The sequence below is a fragment of the Scyliorhinus canicula genome, chromosome 7, assembly GCF_902713615.1.
Source record: "Scyliorhinus canicula chromosome 7, sScyCan1.1, whole genome shotgun sequence".
In the NCBI taxonomy this organism is placed as follows: domain Eukaryota; kingdom Metazoa; phylum Chordata; class Chondrichthyes; order Carcharhiniformes; family Scyliorhinidae; genus Scyliorhinus; species Scyliorhinus canicula.
In genome coordinates, this window is record NC_052152.1 from 80,390,809 (window position 1) to 80,414,654 (window position 23,846).

At 42.7% G+C, this 23,846-nt stretch overlaps 1 protein-coding gene across 10 annotated transcripts in view; it reads right to left on the reverse strand.

Annotated features, from left to right (window-relative positions):
- Positions 1-23,846, reverse strand: part of dmd (dystrophin) — a 2,667,466-nt gene that overhangs the window by 559,457 nt on the left and 2,084,163 nt on the right. For all 10 annotated transcript variants that reach the window (XM_038802261.1, XM_038802266.1, XM_038802267.1 and 7 more), the window contains one exon: positions 9,511-9,628. In XM_038802261.1, coding sequence (XP_038658189.1) covers positions 9,511-9,628 — 118 coding nt within the window. The remainder of the gene's footprint in view (positions 1-9,510; positions 9,629-23,846) is intronic.

The window sequence follows — 23,846 nt, forward strand, 5'->3', positions numbered from 1 at the left end:
TTATCAAAGCACATTTAGATCATGGCATATGCTACTCAGCAGGTCTGCTTATTTACAAAAGGTGCAATTTGTTGAAAATTTCATTTGAAAATGAAACATGAAAATAATTAATATATCATATGATTGCCCCCAAAATATAATTCAAAAGCGATTAATGTTAATGAACAGGAGGGCTGCTGTGGGTATCCTAATATTTTTGAATTTACTGATGCATTGGGCATTATGGTCACTGTGACAGCCCTAATCTACTGTTATCTGGAACTCATTACTTATCTAATGAAGTGTAACGTGAAAGACTATAATAGTTTTTACAGCTTATAAAATTGCCCTGCTCAGCTTTGCAGCCAGCCTCATCATTTGCTAAATAGCGCAGTTCTGTATTTCCACACTGCAGCAGTGGCATTATAGACTGGGAGGAGCTTGCAACCAATCATTCAAAACAACGACTACTTGTCCATCAAACTGCATTACACATTGGGCCCGATTTAATAGCTGCGTGGCACTAAAGCGAGAGCACGACAAGGCCGTTAGATCGAGAACTGCGCCGGGCATCGAATGGTTTGTGATCTCACCGTCCGGCGAAATCAGGAACCTGCCAGAGTGTGGCGAGAAAACAATAATCACCACTGAAGGCCAATCTCCATACAATTAATGAGAGAGACCCCAGACCCCCTAACAGCTTCCCATGATCTAACCGCCTCTCAACAAGTTGTCATGCGGGCACTGCACCTTTTAAAAAACGTGAATGTGGCAGAAAGGCTGGGTATCCGAAGAGCTGAGTAGCCATCTTCACTTCCAGGCCATGAGCCCGGGACACTGGGGATGCTGCCCAGGTGCTCGGGAAGGGGTCTCGGTCAGGGTGTATCGTCATCATTGGTGAGGGTGTGCTGAGCCGGAGGACGGGACGGGACGGTGTGCGAGCCGGTTGGGGGGGGGGGGGGGTGTCTCAGCACCTGCGAGTCCACCATGCCACCCCCTTGGTCATGTGTTCCTGGGCAACCCCAGTCCCTGCCTGTCTGCCCCACCGACCACCCATTAACTCCCACTGACCACGGAGCCCTCTGTCCGCGCGGCTGAAGGCTATCACTAAAGGGAATTTTAATCGTAATTAAGTGAGCACTTCGCAGCTGCCAAGTGGATTCCGTGGGTAGGCGGTGCCATATCGCAAGTCGGAGTTATTGCCTAGCATCCCAATCAGACCGTGATGCCAAGACACTGTACCTGAACACTGTGGGAGGCAACACCACAGACACATCAGCCAATATCTGCACACCCAGGAGTTGGGCCCCTGCACTGGGGACATTTCAGCAATCAGAGGGTGGGTGTCTGCAGCAGGGAGGGGACTAGCACTCGGTCCAGGTAATGCTACATGCGGATGTCTGGGATACAGGGTATGGGGGCCAGTGGCCCCTGCTGCAGTCGAGGGTGTGTGGGCAGGGTGTGTCGGATGACAGGGGGTGAGGGGTGGTGGGGGAGGGGGGGAGCAATGGGGGAGTAATGGGGGAATGGAATGTCCTCTGGTTGAGGTCACCGATGGTTGTCAGTTTCACATACTCCAATTCCCTAAAGATATTACATGGAATGGATGATATCTTGGATCCTGCAGAAGCTGCTCTTGATGCTGCTGGTTGGCAGATGCCAGAGAAGGAGCTGGTAGCAATGTGGCAGAGGCTCGAGGCGGTGGCCCATGTGCAGGGCTTCATCCCATATCCCAAGGACCAGGCCGCCCATCAGTCCATGGAGAGACCCAGAGGTGGAGGTCAGTGACAGCCCAAGATGTACAGGCATCACTGGTCTTTCGAACAAACGATAGCTTGTGCCACGGGTGGCTCCACCTCAACAAGGGGACAGTGCATCACCTGTGCCATGTCCACATGGATTTGGCACCACATGGAGGAGGAGGATACCCGCTCCTGGTGACCATCAAGGTCACCGTAGCCCTGAATCTTTACTCCTCAGGATCACTCCAGGTCTCGAGCGGGGACTCGTGCGGCATCTCACAACCTACAGCCCACAAGGGCATTTGTGAGGTCACAGCTGCCCTGTTTGCCCCGGCAGCTCACGATATAAACTTAGACATGGACTAGGCCCAACAGGATGTCCGGGAAGCAGGATTCTCCACCACCAACCGGATGTCCCAGGTCCAGTGCGTAATAGATGGCAGGCATATCGCCTTGTGCTCATCAGACAATCTGGAAGTGTCCTACGTCAACAGGGAGGGTTCCAATCCTTGGATGTGTGGGATTGTGCCCAACAGCGACATCCTGGGGCAGTCAGACATCCCCGGCCTCTTCAAGGACCACCCCAGGATGCCGGTTGGCTCTTGGGGAATAAGAGGTACCCACTGAGAGCCTAATTATGCCAGTATGGAAGCCAGTAACCAATGCGGAGACCAGATGCAGCGAAGCCCATGTGGCCACCTGGGCTGTCATTGAGCAGTGCATCAGACTCCTCAAAATGCGGTTCCAATGCCTCGGCTGCTTTGGTGGTGCACTGCAGTACACTCCCTAGATGGTTTCCTGCTTTGTGGTGGTCTGCTGCGTCCACGATAACCTGGCACAGCAGCGTGTTGGAGGTGGAGGAACGCATGACTCTCTCCGAGGAGGTGGAGGATGAGGAAGCACGGACTAGGAGGGGCTGCAGGAGCACCCTACCCAGGCCCACTCTCCTGCCCTATCCCCATATATACACCTAACCTGCACACCTTTGGACACTTAGGGGAATTTGTTTAGGATGGCCAATCCACCTAATCTTCATATCTTTATTGCAAATTTCCAAACCTAAGCATGACAATTTTGCAGCATTTGGATGGTTAATGCCAACCTCATCACAAGAAATTCAAGAAGCACAACAATGCTTAATACGATATATTTATTTGTACTAAATGCCATTTTATTTTGTGCTCATATTGTCCTCCCTACACTTTGAAACATGCATTCAAGAGTCAACAACTATTCCTAAGTTTAAGTTTAAGGGAGATGTGCGTGGAACGTTTTTTACGCAGAGGGTGGTGGGTGCCTGGAACGCTTTACCAGCGGAGGTGGTAGAGGCGGGCACGATAGCATCATTTAAGAGGCATCTAGACAGGTACATGAACGGGCGGGAACAGAGGGAAGTAGACCTTGGAAAATCGGAGACAGGTTTAGATAAAGGATCTGGATCGGCGCAGGCTGGGAGGGCCGAAGGGCCTGTTCCTGTGCTGTAATTTTCTTTGTTCTTTCTTCGAGTTTGGTTGTCATTTTATTCCAAACAGTTCATGAGTATTGAATCAGTGTAACAAAAAGAATGACAGAGTGCCTACGCACAACAGTAATTGGAAATTTTGAAAACAGATAAATAATTTTATACTATTATTGCATCCATTTTACTGACCTTTAGTACAGTAGACTGCTGGAGTAATCAGTCAATCTAGAAATTAAAGGCAGCTATAAATGGAATAAAATGCCTACTCTGAGAAAAACAAAGTTATATCCAATCATCTACAAGTTAAATTACTCAGTGAACAGAAATGAATACAAGTGGATCTATAATGACTTTGAATTTCCAATTTCCTCACTTAATAGATTGATTCACTTCATTGCTGCTGAGTGTACAGGACCGCTGCCAATTCCTGGGAATTTAGGAACAGATGGTAGAATTTGAATCATATTGCTGGGTCTCAGCTCTGTTTGCGCTGGACCTGCATTTCTTTTGATCGACTGGACAGCACACTGACACACTTGGCAGAACTTAATGCCATGCAGATGATGTAGCAGGGAGGTCATATCACGGCAGCATGGTAACAAGGCAGAACAGTAGTACAGTGGTTAGCACAATTACTTCACAGCTCCAGGGTCCGAGGTTTGATTCCCGGCTTGGGTCACTGTCTGCATGGAGTCTGCACGTTCTCCCGTGTGTGCGTGGGCTTCCTCCGGGTGCTCTGGTTTCCTCCCACAGTCCAAAGATGTGCAGGTTAGGTGGGTTGGCGATGAAAAATTGCCCTTAGTGTCTAAATGGAGTTACGAGGATAGGGTGGGTCGATGTGCCAAATGGCCTCCTTCTGCACTGTAAATTCTATAACCTTCCACTCTTTTCAAGACATCTGCTGGGTGCTGGACACTTGGGGATTAAAACAACTTACTTTCTGTAATGGCTGTCACAGCCTCAGAATGTCTCAGAACAATTTACAGCCTTGGGTGTGCTTTTGAAGTGTTGTTACTGCTTTCGTGTAGGAAACACAACTGAAAAATTGTGCACAGCAACATTCCACAAACAGCAACATAATAACAATAACCATCTGTTTTAGTGATGTTAATTGAGGGGAACAGGCAGTATTACGTGGCAATATCAGGAAATGGGTGCGGGATCACAATGTGTGATTAATCTGCATTAGATAAGCAAACTTAGTACTGCTCGCACAATCACAAAAGTTGAGCATATTGTTTATATAACAGGACACCATTTTGGACTTAAAACGGAATGCTTGGTACCAAAAATGCAGGCACAAGGCAACCAGTATTTGCAGCCAAATATTGGTCAGGGTACTAGGAATAACTCCACTAGGAGTCCACTAAAGGCACTAGGTCAGCCTGAGGGAGCAGACAGGGGGCTGGATTCTCCGCACAGGGGCCCGATTTTCTGGGCCCCGAAATGCAGCGTACTCTGATCACCGACCCGTGGCCATTGCTGGAGGCTTGCCCCGCCATTCTCCGCTCCCGACCGGCCGAAGTCCCGACGGCATGGGTCAAACATGGTCCTGCCAGTCATGATACTAGCATGGTCGGGAGGGGGGGGGGATCGGAGGACAGTGAGGACTTATACGGGACTGGGCAATGTTTGGGCGGGCGGTCCAGGTCAGGCACGTAGGCAATCAGGGGCAGTATATTTACGGTCCAGGTCTGTGCTCTGAGTCTGCCATGGAGCATGGCGCGGCCGCTGGAGGCCTCCGCCGTGCGCGGCCTCTGACCTGTGCGGGAGCCTGCATCTGCAGCAAAAGCTGCTAGTTTTACGATGGTTCACTGCTAGCACCCTGCAGAGCTATGACAATGTGACCCTTTACGCCAGTTTTTCTGGCGGGAAAGGCCACAGTTTTTATGACGGCGTGGGACATAGTCCCAAAAACAGAGAATCCAGCCAAGGATCTTGGTTTTATATCTGATCTGAAAAACAGCGCCTTTGACATTGCAGTCGGCCCTCAGTACTGCACTGAGGTGTTAGCCTAGATCTTTTTTTTGTGTTTAAGATCTTGGAGTGGGACATGAATCGACAAACTCCTGACTCAGGGACCCAAGCAGACAGGACCATAAAAATAATCTGACGACAAGGAACTCATAAAATAAGAATAAAAATTATTTTTGCATGCTACTGTTCAAAAGGTTCAGATGTGTTTTAAGCAGCAAAAACTTTCCCACAAAGTGTAGTTGAATTGATCACTTTAAAATCAATAACTAACAATGCTTTGACATTCTTGAAGTGAACAGAAGGGGTTTGCATTAAACATGTAAACATGTCATCCAGACTGTGTACTTTTTATGTAATCTGTATTAATATGAAGCCCCTTGCAGAAAATGGGAGTCAACATTCAGGTTATACAGAAAATTGGTAAACTTTACCAAGTAGAAAATCAGTGCTGGTCGAAAGAGGATTGCGTTTTCTGATGCCCTCTGGTTCCAACAGCTTTCTCTCTTGCCTCATTTATACATAAAGAATTTGCTGAAGCTTGTTACCCAGGCACAGCTTGAAGAGGCTTCTCCACTTTTTCATCCTTACATATTGGTCTGACCCAAAACACTTAATTGCTAATTTCAATACCCGTATCGCAATCTATTTGTCTTGGAGTAGATGGAAGAGGGATAAGTGTTCACCGAGTGTGTTCTCAATCAAAGCTTGGATCAGCATCTTGGTGCATTGCACTATGAGTCTCTAAGCACCGTATCCTTAAGCACATATAAGCACATTCTGCAATTAAATTTTCAGCTAGCATTCTGTGATTTTATACTGCAATGCTGTCATAACAGAGGCAGTTAGTACTTAACTAAATGGTCCCTACAAGCTCTTGTTTTGTGACTGATGCAAGACAGTGGCTCATTTGTTGTGATACATGTTGGATATTTCAGTGTCTAAACTCTGACCGTTCACGTTTGGTGGAAAAAAGCTCTTCAGATGCTGTTACAGTGCAAGATAAGCATCAGTGTGATGCAATTTTCAATATGCAGAAATTCTGAACTGGCAGTGTATGTTTGGAGAAATGCTTTGTGCACCATTTTGAATACCATCGCTTACCATAGTCTTATGGCCTCTGAGATCATCTTTGGTAAAGCTATTGAAGTAATTTTTACACACTGCATGAAACAGTGTAACGTCATAATCAGGGCTTAAGCTGACCCAAGAGAAAATTCGGGCATTTCTTCGAGGTTGCAATCTTATCTCCTGGTGAGGTCCTCTCTTTGTTTAACATTGCAGCGAGTGCAAAGTTTTCCTTCATTCAACTGTTCAGCAAGCAGTTATTCTCCTTTCCCTGATCGTTCAATGTTGAAGTTTCTAACAGTTGAGCGAGCGTCCAGCCTTGGTATGTACCCAACGTTCTCTCCTAAACAAGATTATTCTAGTTGCTACCAGGCAGGAGCCAAGTCATGTAAAGAAGGCTGCTTTGCTGAACCAAGATTTCAATAACTATTCCAGGTCATGGGGAGTTGAACTGAGGGCGGCAGGACATGACTGAAAAATCCCAATTGTGCATGGAAATAAAACTCTGTCGATGAGGAAATGGAATTGAGAGTGGGAAGTTTGATGAAAGGTTGGTCAAGGCTCGGTAATGTTCATCATACAGGTTCAGGTTCATTTATTTTACTAATTTTTTTTTTACAAGTTCGGAGGTGGGGTTTATTTCATAAAATTTTACAGGAAAAAAATTCAGAACTTTGGACAGATGGAGACTCAATACTTTCCAACACCAGAAGGCTTCACCTTCATCCAACAGGTTCCATTGGAGGAGCGTGTACGAGGGCCAAAGTGACCCAAAACCATTTCCTCCATTTTTGTCAGCAGCAAACAAGATAAGAGAAAATGGTGGGTCGCGCAGGCCGGCCGGCGTGGGTCGCGAAGGTAGGCCAGGTTGCGACCCGAAGGTTGGCCGGTTGGTAAAAATGGGTCCCCGGAAAAAAAGTTTGAAGAACACTGCTTTATGTGGTACCTTGTCAAGCACGTACAATATACGTTTTCTTGGGATGTCCAACTTTCTGATGTCTCCGTCTTGTAAATACGTCTGTCATTTCCTAATTTTGATTGATATCATTGTTTTACAGGGGCCCACACATTGCCCCGACCATCCCCTTTTCTTTTCCTACTATAAGTATAAAAAAACTTTTGATATCGATATCCCTTTCAAGTTTCTTTCAAACTTCCTTTTCTGTATCTCTTACTATCTGTTTTATCATACTTTGCTGTTTGCATTTTTCTTATTTGCTAAGATTTGTGCAATTTTGCATTTTTGTATACACTTTAGGTGTAATGTGTCTCTCTCAACTCTTTACTCGTCCATAGCTGCTCCCACACATTATAGTTATAATCTAGTGCTGTAACATTTTCGCCCGTAACCTGCTTGGAGTGGCAAACTCCACCGGACCAAGAGGGGAGGAGGCAGGACAAATTGGAAGGGGTGGGGACCGGACCTAAGGGGAAGGGGTTTCGATCGGAGGGAGTTGTCAGACCAGAGGGGAGGTGGCGGGCTGGCGATGGTGGGTGGGGAGTCAGGTCGGGCCAGAGGCTGGGGTGGTGTGTCATCTGGGGGGTTATGGGGGCAGTGTATGTATGCAGGGTGTGCCATGCGAGGCTGGTTCAGGGTGTTTAAATAGAAATTATGGATTTCTAAGTGATTTTTTTTTTTGCTTTCAAAGTAACTACCAGGGCATAACTGGCAGTTTGCACTTCTGAGCAATTACCGGGTAAACCCGTATGCGGGAACTTCCTTAGTGGATTCCCTTGCCACATCACTGGGTTACCCCCCTAAATGTGACACTGGGGAACCAGGACGTTTGGGACATTAAATTATTTCTTGAACATTTCCCACTGATGTTCTATCATTTTGCCCATTAACAAACTTGGTCAGTTTACAGTGGAGAGTTTCTGGCTTACCACATTGAAGTCAGTCTTGTTTAAATCTACAACCTTTGTAACTGTTTTGCCTTTCTCCCTTGCAATCCACAATACACTGAACTCAATCATATTATGATGGCTCTTCGAGAAATCTTGATGCATCATCAGGATGTTAGATAAGTCTGGCTCCTCACTCATTACTAAATCTGATATGGGATGTCCCCCAGTTGTTTTTAGAACTTTTTGTTGGGGGAAACTGTCCCGAACACACTCCAGAAAGCCACTACCTTTCTGAAATGTACTTGTCTGCTTGTCCCAATATATATATGTAATGCAAAATCTGGCATTAAAACCTCTTCCCTTATATATGCTGTTGAATAAGTGGCACCATGCTGTTTTGTTGTTGACCCGTCACTGTTTAGCCCAGGGGTGGGCAAACTTTTCCGTGCAAGGGCCACATTCAGAAATTCACAATTTTAAAGGGCCGCATAGTATATTAAGTAAAATAATTACTTCACCCGGTTATGATTCTGGGCGCCTCATATAGAACACAGAACATAGAACAGTACAGCACAGAACAGGCTCTTCGGCCCTCGATGTTGTGCCGAGCAATGATCACCCTACTCAAGTCAACGTATCCACCCTATACCAGTAAGTAACCCAACAGCCCCCCCCCCCCCCATTAACCTTAAAAAAAAATATTTTTTTTTTTAATTTTAAAATTTTTTTTAAAAAATGACTTGGTGGTCCGCATAAAGACCTTTGGCGGGCCGTAGTTTAGCCTGACCTAAATGAAATTTATAATAAACATTACAGAACATTTCAAATTGTCTTGACTGTACACTCCCATCAAAGTTACACATTCACTTGTCTTTCTTCAATTCAATTGGGATGACATGACACAGCTAGCCTACTTTAAGTTACAATCGTTCTTAAATATTTACATTGTCATGTTTCTTTTATACATTGGAGTATTGAAGACCCGGACCGAGGGGTTTGACCTAATGCTCACTTGACATTCACCAGACAAGCAATTAGCTGCAGGATCTTGGCTTTTCCAGCCCACTGGGGTCACTAGCACTGTCCTTCCTTCTGCTCCAGCTGAGTTACACCTTCTCAACAAAAAGTGAAGATTGAAAATAGGAACGTTTTGAATGTCTCAGCAGCTCACTGTCTTAGCATACCTTACCCATTTCATGAACTTAGAAAAGATTTGTGGAAGCTCAGGCACGCGGCTGTGTCAATGCTGAATAACAGTTCCATTCTCCATATTTGTTGTATGTACCACAACAGCATGTGCTCATTGTTTCTTCAATCTCCAAGATATTGAATATTAATTATCAAGGAAGCTAATAAGGATTTAAATTAAGCCACTCCAATAAAGGATATGAAGAGAGACACAATTTATCCATTTGTTTATCTATTCAGGTTACTTACTGCGATCTGTAATGATTGCTCGAGCCTCCTGATTGGTTGTTTTGTTCTTCAGGTTCTGTGCTGCAGTAATGAGCTCATCCAGCTGAGGGCGCTTTTGGTCCAAGTCTTGCAGAGTGGCCTGGAGAAGGAGGGTAATCGATGTAAAGGCAAAATTCCCATATGACAGAATTTTAAAATCCATATAGAAAATACATTGGTTTTTAGATTGATTGTCACTGATATAATAATAAAACTAACCCACGTAAAAAATCACAAATCCACCAGTGGTTGTAGAATGGCTGAATTTTCAAAAATGCCATGAGGTTTGCTTGTGGATGCATTAACATCTGATATTCTCAGCATATTTTCCGAATTTACACTATGAATTTGTATTTTTGAACGAAGTTCACATTGAATCCCAGTTCAATGGTAGCTCACAATTTAAATTATCAAGTCAAATCCATATTTTAAGTATATGCTGTAAGGAGAACGAAAGAGATTTGTATTTATAATAGTAAACATAAAAATAAGGGATAGTTTTAAGTGTGTTTAATTTAATATTTCTGAGGGCAGCACGGTGGCCTAGTGGTTAGCACAACCGCCTCACGGCGCTGAGGTCCCAGGTTCGATCCCGGCTCTGGGTCACTGTCCGTGTGGAGTTTGCACATTCTCCCCGTGTCTGCGTGGGTTTCGCCCCCACAACCCAAAAATGTGCAGAGTAGGTGAATTGGCCACGCTAAATTGCCCCTTAATTAGAAAAAATAATTGGCTAATCTAAATTTATAAAAAAAAAAAAAAAAAAAATTTAATATTTCTGTGCCTGGAAGGGTAAAAATGTTGTCATGCTGGACAAACGTGTTTGTTTGTGTGGAGGTTGATAAAGTTCCCACTGTGATTCTATTGTGCCGAGAGAGGGTTGCAGCATGAAGAATAAACAAGAGAAAGATAAGGCATTGCTTAACAACAGGGGCCCAATTTCAGGAGGGAAGAGATTTTCGTTGTTCTTATTGTTAGCTGAATTTGTTGGCTGTTGGAGACAGGAAACTGGGGAATGAACTTCTCTCACTCTACCAGAAGAAAGGCTGGACAGAACAAGAGTTGCAAACAGGCAGGTGTCTTCGAGTACCAGTTAAGTCCATATAACCCGGAAAGCAGGCCACAGAACATTTCTTAAGATGACTGAAGTTGAGAACAGAAACCAAGGTATTTATCAGACAAAAATCAAAGAAAAGCAAATAAGGGGTTCTGAGTTAAAGGAACAATTGTAATAATGAAATTTAAAGTGGGACAATCGATTTCAAAGTTAAATTTTAATACAGTCTGGGAATTCAGAGTTAAAGCAATTGTGAGCAATTTGTACAGCAGTCAAGACCAAGAGACTGGTGTAAAAGCTGAAAGGGAATCATTGTTAAAAGTAGACTGGAAGCTCTGTTTAAAAGAGTAATTTAGAAAACCTGGACTGGAGTTCTGAATGCAAAACCCTAAGGGGAAGCATTATTGTGAGAGAGATTTTAATGCGCGTTTTTGGGAGTGGAGTTGGAAACTTTCCTATGACAATCATCTGGGACGGGTTCTGAGGGGAAATCCACCAACACGAGCATGGGTTCAGAGCAGAATGTGTGTATTTGACCACAGTCATCTTGTGCACTGAAAAAGACACTTTGTGTTCATGGGACCATTGGAGTTTAAGATGTACTTTGTAATCCATGTTAATCTTAAAATCTGTGTGCATTTGTTAAAAATATTGGTGTTTTTCTCAATGTTTTATACAAAAAAAAGTAAATGTTACGGAATTTGAGCCATTCTTCCGTTGGGGCTCTTCCAGTTCAGTTATAAGATCAACTGGGATTGTAACAATATACACACAATAAAGGAAGAAATAACCCTTGCATTATATATTAAATTGTTCATGTTCCAAGGTGTGTCAAAGGAATTTATTACTTTTATGCAGAATGCTGATTTAGATTATTTTCACACAGATAGGTCCCACAGACAACAATCAGTGAAACATTTGAATGAGACTAGATCTGATTCATGGAAAAAGGTGGTCCAAGTAGATCAAGTGCCAGGATAACATTGAGAAGACAGTGATAATCGTATCATAAAAATGTAAGCTGATTATAGAATAGAAAAAAGAACACTCCAGGGTAAGAATAATTAACTGAAGGAAAGCCACCTTTTTTGGGGTAAGAAATGATCTGGGCTAAATAAATTGGAGTCAAAGTATGGCAGGCAAAATGGGAGTTGAACAATGGACTTGCTTCAAAGAAGAGATAGTTCGGGCATATTTTAGGTATGATCCCTTGAAAGGAAAAGGTACGGTAAACAAACTCAGAGTTCCCTGGATGAGAAAAGAGATATAAACTAAGGTAGAGATATGTACCCTTGAAAGGGAAAGGCACGGCAAACAAATGCAGAACTCCCTGGATGTCAAAAGAGACAGAAACTAACAGAGAGAAAAGAGTACTTATGGCAGATGTCAAGGAAAAAGTACAACTGTGAATCAGGTTGAATATAGAAGATTCAGAAAGGAGGTAAAAAGGAAATGAGAGGGAGTATGAAAAGAGATTAGCAAACAACCTAAACAGGGAATCCAAAAGTCTTCTACAGCATATAAATAGTAAAAGGGTGGTAAAAGACTAGCACCAAAGGGGGATCTACAAATGGAGGCACAGGGCATAGTTGAGATATTAAATCAATACTTTGCATTTGCCTTCACCACGGAAGAAGATGCTACACAGGCCATGCTGAAAATGGAGGTAATTCAGTCACTAGAAGGGCTTAAAATTGATAAGGTGGTGGTATTGGATTGGCTGCCTGCATTTAATGTTGTTAAGGCAGCAAAACTGGATGAGATGCATCCAAAGATTGTGAGAGAAGGAAGAGTGAAAGTTGCAGAGGCACTGGCCATAATGTTTATGGTCTTCCTTGGACTTGGTGTTGCCAGAGGTCTGGAAAATTGCAAATGTTACACTCTTGTTCAAGGGTGTAGAAATAAGTCCAGCAACTGTATGCAGTCTGTTTAACTTCAGTGAGGGGAAACCACGAGAAACAATAATTGCAACATAATTAATCATCACATGACACATGCAAGTTAATTAAGGAATGCGATCCTAGAGTTTTTAAAATAAAACTGTTTAACTAACATGTTGAAGATTTTGAATAGATAACACAAAAGGGTTGTGGAGAGCATGCCACACAACAGACCCGTGAGCAAAGTTATAGGCCATGGAATAAAAAGAACAGTAGCAACACGGATATGGAATTGGCTGAGAGGAAACAGACTTGTGGTTAATGGATGTTTCTCGGGCTGGAGGAAGGCTGTTGGTGGATTTCTCCAAGGATCAGTGTTGGGACCCTTGCTTTTCTTAATATATATTAATGAGCTAGCCTTGGTGTAAAGGGCATAATTTCAATATTTGTGGATAAGGCGAAAATCGTAAGACTTGTGAATTGTGAGGAGGATAGCATAAAACTTCAAAATGACACACACAAGTTTGTGGAATTGGCAGACGGTTGCAGATGAAGTTAATTGTGGAGAAATGTGAATGGATTTGTTTTGGTCGGAAGAACATGGAGAGACAATGGGCGGAATTCTCAGTCTTGTGTCTGCCTTGCTACTGCTGCCAGCAAGGACGGCGATCTTGGCGCTCAGCCAAATCTCCATTCGCTGCAGTTGAATTGAAGAATCCCGCCAGCGTGAAGAAATGGGGAATCAAAGTCAACATAAAATAAAGGGTACAACTCTGAAGGAGCAGTGATACCTGGGTGTATATGTGCATAATTTATTGAAGGTGGCAGGGCAAGTTGAGAGAGTGCTTAATAATGCATACAGTATCCAGGCTTTCTTAATAGCAGCAAAAAATACTTGAGTAAGGAGGTTATGCAGAATTGTATAAGACACTAGTTCAGCCTCAGCTGTAATACTACGTCCAGTTCTGAATGCTGCACCTTAGCATAGATATGAAAGCATTAGAGACGGTGCAAATAAAATCACGAGAATGGTTCCAAGGATGCCAAACTTCAGTTATGAAGATAGATCAGAGAATTTATGACTGTTTTCCTTGGAGAAAAGCAGGCTGAGAAGAGATTTGACAGAGGCATTCAAAACATGAGGGGTCGATGTTACGGAGAAAATAACTAATATTTGGCTTAAGCGTACTTCACTCTCCTGCTCATGAGAAACCAAATTGAGATTCTTTGGAGTTACAATTAAGAGCTTTATTGTGAGCTATAGCACGGGTTGCTAATTTTCCAAGTAGACATGTCAGAGAGCCCTGATTCAAAGATTACACAAATGGTTATACTTCAGATTTAATTACAAGAAATTAGCGTATAGCAATCAGTTGTTACTGGTTATCTATGTCCAGTCATGGCTATGGATTAGATTTACATCATGCATAGCATATGAGAACAATTAACCAATCATAACAGAGGCACATTTACTTAATTATAATATCCAATCAATACAAAGATATGTACATGCTGTCCTCCAATATTTAGCACTATTTTTTCATTATCAGGCCTCTACGAATCAATCATCTCTTCTCCCAACTCCACTAAATTATAATGTATTTTCCACTGAGGTAAGAATGTTTCAGCAATAAAGAGTTCTCTGTGATTATGCATCCCTTTCTGTCTACTCCAGACAATTTGGCACCAGAGCAAAATGGTGAACGATCCCACATTGTTATTGCCATCCCTACTATCTGTGGCTTCCTTTTCCTGGGGCCCCATCACCAACAAGATGTGGCCTTGGAGTGATTTCCTACAGTTATCAGCTTATGTGCCACAGATCAATACAAAAGATTTTAATTCCTTCGGCACTTGGTGGATAACTAGAGTTTTAAAACAAATGTTGATATATTGAAAACTCTCCTCCTTCAGTTGGTACAGGGTAGAGAGGGAGAAACTGTTCAACTAATGAAAGGATTGAGAATTAGAAGGCGTAGATTTAAAATAATTGGCAAAAGAAGGAAAAGCAATATGAGAAAAATTGTTTCCACGCAGGAAGTGGTTAAGATCAGGAACACACTTCCCGAGAGTGTGGTGGAGGTAGGTTCAATCAAAGCATTCAAAAGCGAATTAGGTAGTTGTTATAACCTGCCTGGATCCTATTGGCTGGGGACAATTGATTACCCCATGTTACTTGATGAATATGAGGGGGGGGGGGGAGGGGGGGGCAGTGCAGCTGTATAAATAGAGTTGGCAGTATGGTACTGGCTAGAGAGGGAGCCAGTAGTGAACTACTGGCCCTGTGTCCATATTCTTGTAAATAAAGTTACTTTCTGTTTGACTCCACAAACTTGTGCTGAATTATTCGTGGCCCTCACAAAAGTAGCTATCTGAAAAGGAAGAATGTGTAGTGTTACAGGGAGAAGACAGGAGAGTGGCACGAGGTGAAGTGCTCATTTAGAGCAGACACCTTGAGCTGGATTGCCTCCTTCTGCAATGTAATAATTCTGTGATCACTTTTGATGGTTTTGATTGAGGAAAATATATTGGGAACAATACTGCTCCTCTTTTAATGACATGGCATTTTTTTTGCATCTCCCAGAGCAAGTAGAGGCGCTTAGAATAATAGGGAAATTCTTTCAGCAGACCTCATCCCGAGGAAGTGCTGGCCAACCAGGATGTTGTCACACCACTGCACTAAATAGGTAGCGGACTCATGGTTCAATTTTATCAAGAGTGGAGTTGAACAATTCAAAGAATTCTCGAGCATTGGGAGGGATTAGCAATATATGTAAAATAAATACTCAGCTCACAAACCAGCCCCCCCCCCCCCCCCCCCCACGAAAATCAATATTTCTCATGAGCCCCGACTGCTACGTTCCTCACTGTGAGGGGGAACCATCAGTAATTTCTTCAGCCATTTGAAAATGGCAAAGGAAGCATAATAATTTAATTAGTCTAACATGAATTATTAATCAAAGTACATATGAAACAAACATTTCAATTTGATGTAAAGATAGATGGATGGATGGGGGACGGATAGATATTATTTATATCTCGCATCCAGGGTGTATTGTTCACACTTCAGACACAGGAGTTGATTATTGACTGTGTCAGGCACATATATGTCAAACATTTGTGTTTTTCATGGACAATTAATGCTTTGAGTTTGCATTTGAGCTGCTTACGTATAAATACAAAGCCTCACTACGACTGTTTGTGTATGAGAGGAAAAAGGTAATTTTTGCAAAAATTGAAGGAAATCAGGAGACAACAACGGTTTTGTTCAAAGGCAAAAAATGAAATCTCAAAATCATAATCAACTAAAGCATTTAAAAATGCACTTTAGACTTGTATGATTATGTTCCCTCTCTATAGTTTTACACAGAATCAATGCCAGAGAAGATGTTTCATTATATACAATTTGTAACGACGGCTTCTTGGATTGGAGCATCTTATTTATCAGCACTTTAACACTAGTCTCTTCACCAGATGGTTAGCTTTAGGCACTTCCTCATTTCACCAACACACATAACAATTACTGTTATCTTAATACAGTATTTCAAGGGAATGCAAATGATCATTTTAGATTTTTTGGGGCTCCAAATATTGAACCACAGTTCAAAAAGATGCACCAAACAATGTTAAAACTGGAGCCAGGTGACCCCATAACTCATGAACAAATTATTTTTGTGTGAGCACAGCTGATTTTCTTTGTCAAATGACTGCACTTTTGTGATCTACCCACTAGCCCCAGTCGCTATGACGGAATTGATTCGATATTAGGTGTGGCTACAGCTGCAGTTTTTGTCCTGTTGCACTCATTATTACTGGTACGTTTCGTATGTTATACACAATGTTCCAGTTTAATTTTTTTAAATGTTAAGTTGTGGAATGTTAACCCAAAACACTAAATAAAATGTTGAACTACAACTCAAAAAAGCAACTGTACTTCTTAATTTGCTATGGAGCAGTTGCTTTACTTGTAAACCTTTGTTCAAGGCTGTTTTTCAATGTGAATTGTTTTTGAATTGTCAGCTATTTTGAAGCTACTTGAAGCTATTCTGAGTTTTGCATTTTGGCATGTACGGGCATGTCAAACCATTTTAAGAAGATAATAAAAACTAACATTATTCATGTGATTATGAACCGTTACAGGAACTTAACTGAAATGACCTAAGCTCGTCGGGGAAATTTAATCTGTTGTGATTTTGTTTTGTAAGAAATACTGTCCGGAGTGCAATCTCTAACAATCTTAGCTTATTTGAATTACGCAAGCACACTTTTCCTTCTCTTCAACCACACTCCTCACACCCGCGTCGTAGAGATATGCTGAGACATTGAAATCTTATTTGGTCAACTCATCAAGTCCGTAGGTAAAATATTCTGCAGCAATTTGTTCCAAATGGCTTCAGTCAGGTCCAAGCAAGTGAAAGACGTTGCTTGCTTGTCTATTTTTGGAAGCGTTTCTGATACAGGTTAATACAGCTTTTGTTCACAGCAACAGGATAGTTTTCATAAGCAGGTCCAAAATGGGTAAGGCAGAGACAGAGACAGATTCCAAATCGGATTTTCAGATTGATACTCAACTCGTTTGGCCATGTTACGAACACACCTTCCTTGGCCATCGAGTCATTAAGTGGGACTTTGTGATAACCCTCACGACGACCATGGGGGATTGCTGATTGACCCCCCCCCCCCTGTGCTTTGTAGAATGAGTTTCTGTGCTGAGTGAGCGGAGGCATGCCAGCTGGGGCTCATTAGCAGGACCTTTAAATGTAGCTCCTAGGTCCAGCCCAGCAGTTCCTGATAGTCCTGGGCTGGGACGCTTGTTTTGCGTGCCACGGTAGCAGCTTTATTTTCAGTTTAAAATAAACCAGCTTGGCCTTCTGCTCAGCACCTCCTGGAATTATTACAGACTTGAACCCAGAGCAGCAGTTACCCTACCCATTGTGTCACAAGACCTCTCACTAAAATTTACAAGATGGAAATCTATAACTTTTTGCTCGGAAAGATTATAAAGCGATATGGGGTAAAATCGAGAAATGAGTTGTGGAACAGATCAGCCATGATCTAATCAATGGCATAGCAAACAGGCTCAAGGGAGTGAATAGGCTTCTCCTGTTCTTATATAGAATCTCTGCAGTGCAGATGGAGGTCATTTGGCGCATCAAGTCTGCACCGATTCGCTGAAAGAACACTTCACCCAGTTCACTCCCTTGCCCTATCCCAATCACCCCTTAACCTAACTTACACATCTGTGGATACCTAGGCGCAATTTAAAAATGGCCAATCCACCTAACCTACACATCTTTGGACTGTGAGAGGAAACCAAAGCACCCAGAGGAAACTCACGGAGGGAGAATATGCATACTCCACACAGTTAGTGACCCAAGGCCGGAATTGAACCCGAGTCCCTGGGGCTGTGAGGCAGCAGCCAACCACTGTGCCACCATGCCACTCCAGCCACTGTGACGTAGTTTTGGTTGAAGTTGGAAACCAAATTTATTAACAAGAATGAATGCGACACAAAAGCAAAATTAATGTAACCGAACAAAATCGGATGAGAGATGTCGACATGATTTTATCTGGACTTCAATATTATAATGTATCTGAAAGAATCCTCCTCATAGTTTTTCAGAAAGTGTTAGATTATGTCTCTGCCTGAACGACTTCTGTGGCAAAACATTACAATGGAAATAAACTTAGTTTATAAATGAACAAGCCACACTAGTAGGGCATAAATGCCAAAGAAGCCTTTTGTGTCACAGGTGTTAAGTTTGACACTTTAACTACTTTATTCCCAAAACATTTCCCTAATGGTCAGACATTACAAAAGGTAATAAATATTATATAATAATAACTCTGTCTTCACAGGCAGCAGAAAATTTGCAGACATACAACATGACAAACAGGAGGACTTCTAGTTATACTTAATAACCTCTCTTTTGGAGATCATTCGCTCTCTCACCTTCTTCCTTCCCAATATCACCAGCTGCCAATGTTGTACAGTATATTCACTGCTCGCTAAGGACAAAGGAAGTTCTTGCAAAATGTAGCTCATGGCTCCATTTTCACAACACAATACACTCAATTTCAGATAAGCAAGATATGCTATGGAAATATTGTGAAAGATTGAGCTTATGGTAGATATAGTTTATGTCATAACAGAATATTCACATCAATGTTAAATATAAGGAACAATGTTAGATTCTTCAGAGCTTTTTGCCAGCTTTGCATTCCTTTTGTCTACCCATATGCTTTGGAAGCAATTTTTTTAAGGATAAAAATATTACCCTACATATTCAGGAAACCTGAGAGGAGACTTACTATGATAATGACTTATCAGAAATAAAACATGTTGGATTAGTACCTGGCCCTTCTCTTATTTCTCTTCTACATGCTGCCCCTTGGCGCCATCATCTAAAAAATACCCATCGGTTTTCTAATGTATGCTGTTGACATTTTGCTCCACCTGATCACCAGCTCTCTTGACTCCTCTGATTTGTCTGATATCCAATGTTGGACAAACAGAACTTTCCTCTCACTAAATATTTGCAAGACCAAAGCCATTCCATTCTGTTTAGTCTCTATCACAAATTCTCTTCCCTCTGCTTTGATTCCATTCTCAACCGACCATCCCTCCTACTGGTAAATGTCTGCCATGATCTCATTAAATGGCTGAGCAAGGCCTAATCCTATTCCTATTTCTTATGGTCTGAAGAAGTTTAGCAATCTTAATATCGAGTTTGAACTGGAGATGAGTTTCATACTACATATCCATGCCATCCCTAAAACAGTCCACTTCCAACTCATAACATCACTGGGCTCTGCTCCAGCTCAGCTCAACTGCTGTGAAAATGTACATTTGTTACATCTAGAGTTTACTATTCCAATAATCTCTGAGCCATATTTCCAAATTCCATCTTTCATAAACTTGTGAGAATTCAAAAATCGGATGCCCACATCCTACCTTGCATCACATCTCATTCACTCATCTCCGCTCCCTTTGCGGACAAATTGTTTCCCATTCTGAGAAGGTTTCAGAGAACCATAGAATTCCTACAATGCAGAAGGAGGCCACAGCCCATCGAGTCTCTGCTGACACTCTGAAAGTGCACCCTATCTAGGCCGACTCCCTTCCCATTCCCATAACCCCACCTAATCTACACATCCTTGGACACTAAGGGGCAATTTAGCATAGCCAAACAACCTAACTTGCACATCTTTGGAAATCCACGCAGACATGTGAAGAAAGTGAAAATTCCACACAGGCAGTCATCCAAGGCCGGAATTGAATCCGGGCTCCTGGCGCTGTGTGGCAGCAGTGCTAACCACTGTGCTGCCATGCCACCCAAAAAAGCAATGGCCATTGGCCTCCATCCTTGTTTTCAAGTCCCTCTATGACTTGCCCCTCCTATCTATGTAAACTTTTTCAGCTGCACAATCTTTCATGATCTCTGCTTACTTCAAAATCTGGTCTCTTGTCTAGCCGTAATTTTAAAAAGCTCTACCATTGGCGGCTGTGCTTTCATGTGCTTCACCCACATCCTGGAATTTTTTCAACAACAATTACTGCTCCTATTTATTTGGCACGTCTTGTTTTTAAAAAAAATTCCAAGGCACTTCACAAAAGCACCATAAAACAAAACTAGATACTGAACGACATCATAAAATATTAAGGCAGACGGCCAAAAGTTCAGTCAAAAAGGTAGGTTTTATGAAGTATCTTAAAACGAGAAAGAATGACGGTGGATAGGTTTAAGGAAGGTATTCCAGAGCAGTGTGTATTGCCAACTGAAGGCATGGCAACATGTAGCAAACTGATTAAAATCAGAAATCATCAAGAGTCCACATGTAGATGAGCATTCATCCTGCAGTCACACCAGCGAGTTCACACTGGGGAAACACCATTCACCTGCTCTCAGTGTGGGAAAGGATTTACTCAGTTAACCACCCTGCAGACACACCAGCGAATTCACACTGGGGAGAGGCCATCCACCTCTCAATGAATGAAATGAAATGAAAATCGCTTATTGTCACGAGTAGGCTTCAATGAAGTTACTGTGAAAGCCCCTAGTCGCCACATTCCGGCGCCTGTCCAGGGAGGCTGGTACGGGAATCGAACCGTGCTGCTGGCCTGTTTGGTCTGCTTTAAAAGCTAGCGATTTAGCCTGGTGAGCTAAACCAGCCCCTATGTGAGGCGGGGTTGTCTGTTTCATCGGACCTGCTGTGACACCAACAATTTCACAATTGATTACAAGGGATGGATTCTGGCTTTTATTGTTTCTACTCTACATCCAGTACTGCATTTTGTTCATTCTGCCAGGTGGTCAGTGGGGATGGTCGGAGGGTTTCTTTCTGCTGGACTGACTGGTCTCATCACTTTGCCTCCAGTGGGCTAATGCTCTTTGAGCCTTGTTGCGAATACCTGGCTTCAAATAGCACAAGGATCACAGAGTGAAAGGGTGTTTGGAAGTTTGAAGATATCTTGGAAGGGTTGTGGAGCTGGAGTAGATTACAGTAATAGGATGAGGTGAAACCATGGAGGAACTTGAAAAGGATGGTAATTTCAAAAATCAAGGCATTGTTTGACTGGGAATCAATGTAGATCAGTGAGCAAAGGGTTGATAGTTAAGCAGGAGCTGGTGAAAATAAGGACAAGGACAGCAGGTTTTGGATGATCTCACATTTAAAGAGTAGAATGTGGCAGACGGAGCAAGGGTGGATTTGAATAAAGGTAACAAAGGCATGAATGGGGAGGGAGGATGGGAGAAAAGAGGGTTGATGCCAGTGATTGATGGGAAGTAGGAAGTCAGGTAACCCTGATGCCTGTGCGGTGTGAGAGGGAGAAGGAGGGGATGACCCGAACATTTCATAGTTGCCCTCTGCGATCAAGAGTTGGGGGGTTCCCCTTGTCCACGGGGTGTTGCGATGTCTGTGGGGGCAGGAGGTGGAAGGTGGTCTGTCCCTTAATGTTGAGATGGGATCTCTGTGAAGCCGGACTTGCCAGTGTATTTAGGTCTTGCCCCTCTCAATACCGGTGCAAAACACACGTATCTCCAAAAACAATTTCTATGTCTGGGTGGATTGCTATCTGGATCGCACCAACCCACCCGACGGGATTCATACCGTGTCTCCCATCAGAGACCACAATTAGAAATTTTGTGGGAGAATTGCGTCTGCTTTGTCTAATAATTGCAAAAATTAACCACCTGTTTCAAATTTCATTTGCACTCTGATTGCAAACCTGTTCATGGATAACTCGCCTTTCTACCGTGTATTTACATACATAGTTAAGTGTTCGCAGCCATTTTAAGTAGACACCAGGAGATGAATTTCTTTGTGCATTCTCCTCTTGATCTGCCTCATGTTTGGTGGAATGATTGCAGTAAATCCCACAAATGTTATTTAGGTTGTTTAACTGGTGTTGGTCTTTTGATAACATTCCAGCAAATGAGTAAGTGATAACCCTGTGAAAATCCATCCCATAAGATTCTGATCCCATATTTCAAAGATGCCCAGATTCCTACAAATCTATAATTATGGAACTATTTCCTCCATCAAATTATAATTTTTACAATTGGTTTTGGTTATGAAGCCACGATTAGATTCTTTGTGCCCATGTTTCTTCCTGCAGCACCCAGAACAAAAATTCCAAGCAAGGTGCATGAACATTGAGATGGAGAAGATCATAAGATATTTGAAGAAGGTTTATGGCAGTGGTGTTACACTTTTCCATAAGATGCACCGTTTTAAGTCCTTCCAGACAGTAACAAGTAGAAATCACTGAACTGATGAGAACTTTCAAATTTAAGCGATTAGTCTTCCTAAAACCCTATGAAAACGTTACAGGAGGTGCAACTGCGTTTTTAATAGCCTGTTATGTTTATAATTATGGCAGAACAACCTCACTGGCCCAGAAAATCAAATTTTATACCTGTATTTATTGAATGTCAAATTTCTCCATGATGAAAAATTTGCACACATTTGAATATTTTTAAATGTTTACAATATTTCAATTTCTACCTTAATCCCATGTGTATCCCAATTATATATTTAACTCTAATATCTAATTAAACATTAAGGGTAATCTGCATTTTATTTCCTGGTTTGCTGTCTGTGAGAATGTTACAATGTCATTTGCTGCCCAGCTGCTTGATGAGACCACTGTCACCAGATGCCTGGGTAACCTCTCAACTTGATGCTGGATTCACCCTAATATCTGGCAAAAGTAAATGTACACCACAGAGTTTATTGGATCTTTAAGGACATCTTTCTTCAAGCTGAGTGGTGAATGCCATTGCTCATTTCTGACTGAAAAAATCCAGGCTAATCACCATGCCAAAAGATGCATAAATGCATAATTTTACTACTCAGTGTGCACCACTGTGATCAAAATGCTGTTACTCTTTTGTAGCACTGTCCAACATTGACACAAATTGCATTCAGTTTGAATGGATAAGGGTTTGTGTGAATTGGTCACAAATATAGCAGGGAGCAAGCTAATGTTGTATCAGGATAATATGGATGCTGGATCAACCTATTGTAAAATATCAACAGAAAGTTGTTTTTTAAAAATATTTTTAGTGGCGATTTCAAAATCCATATTACTCCCAGGAGGTGTTAAAGATAACTAACATGATAAAAACCCGATCAACCATACACACTTCATCCACATAGAAAAGAGAGAAAACAATAAAGAAACAAACTCTAACTCCCTCCCCAGCCCCCAAAGCAACTGACGGTGATTAATGCCTTAAAGTAGGTATTGAATGGCTGGCTCTTCTGGTCTCACCCATCAACCCACCCCCAAATGGTGTACTTTACTTTCTCCTTGTACAAGAATTCCATTAGATCACCCAACTATACCAAGGCATTGGCCGATTAGGAGACCTCTACCCCAGCAGAACTCGCCTCGAGGCAATTAATGAGTCGAAGGCAAAAACATCTGCCTTCAGTCCCGTCTGCAGCCCCGGCAAGCCCGACACCCGAAAAATGGCCACCAGAGGACAAAGCTCCAGATTAATGTTCAGAATCACTGACAAGTGCTAAAGAAGGAGACCCAGTCTAGAGGATGGATAGGGGAGGGGAGTGTCTCGGACATATATAGAGAGCTTATGGGTTCGGAGGAGACGCAAACCGAGGAGCTGAAGCAAAAGTGGGAGGAGGAGCTGGGGGGAGAGATAGAGGAGAGCCTCTGGGCGGACGCGTTAGGGTCAATACTACCGCAACATGTGCCAATTTATCCAATTTAAGGTCGTTCACCGGGCTCACATGACAGTGGCCCGGATGAGCAGATTCTTTGGGGTGGAGGATAGATGTGCGAAGTGTGCGAGGGGGGCAAGCGAATCATGCCCATATGTTCTGGGCATTTCCAAACCTGAGGGGATTTTGGCAGG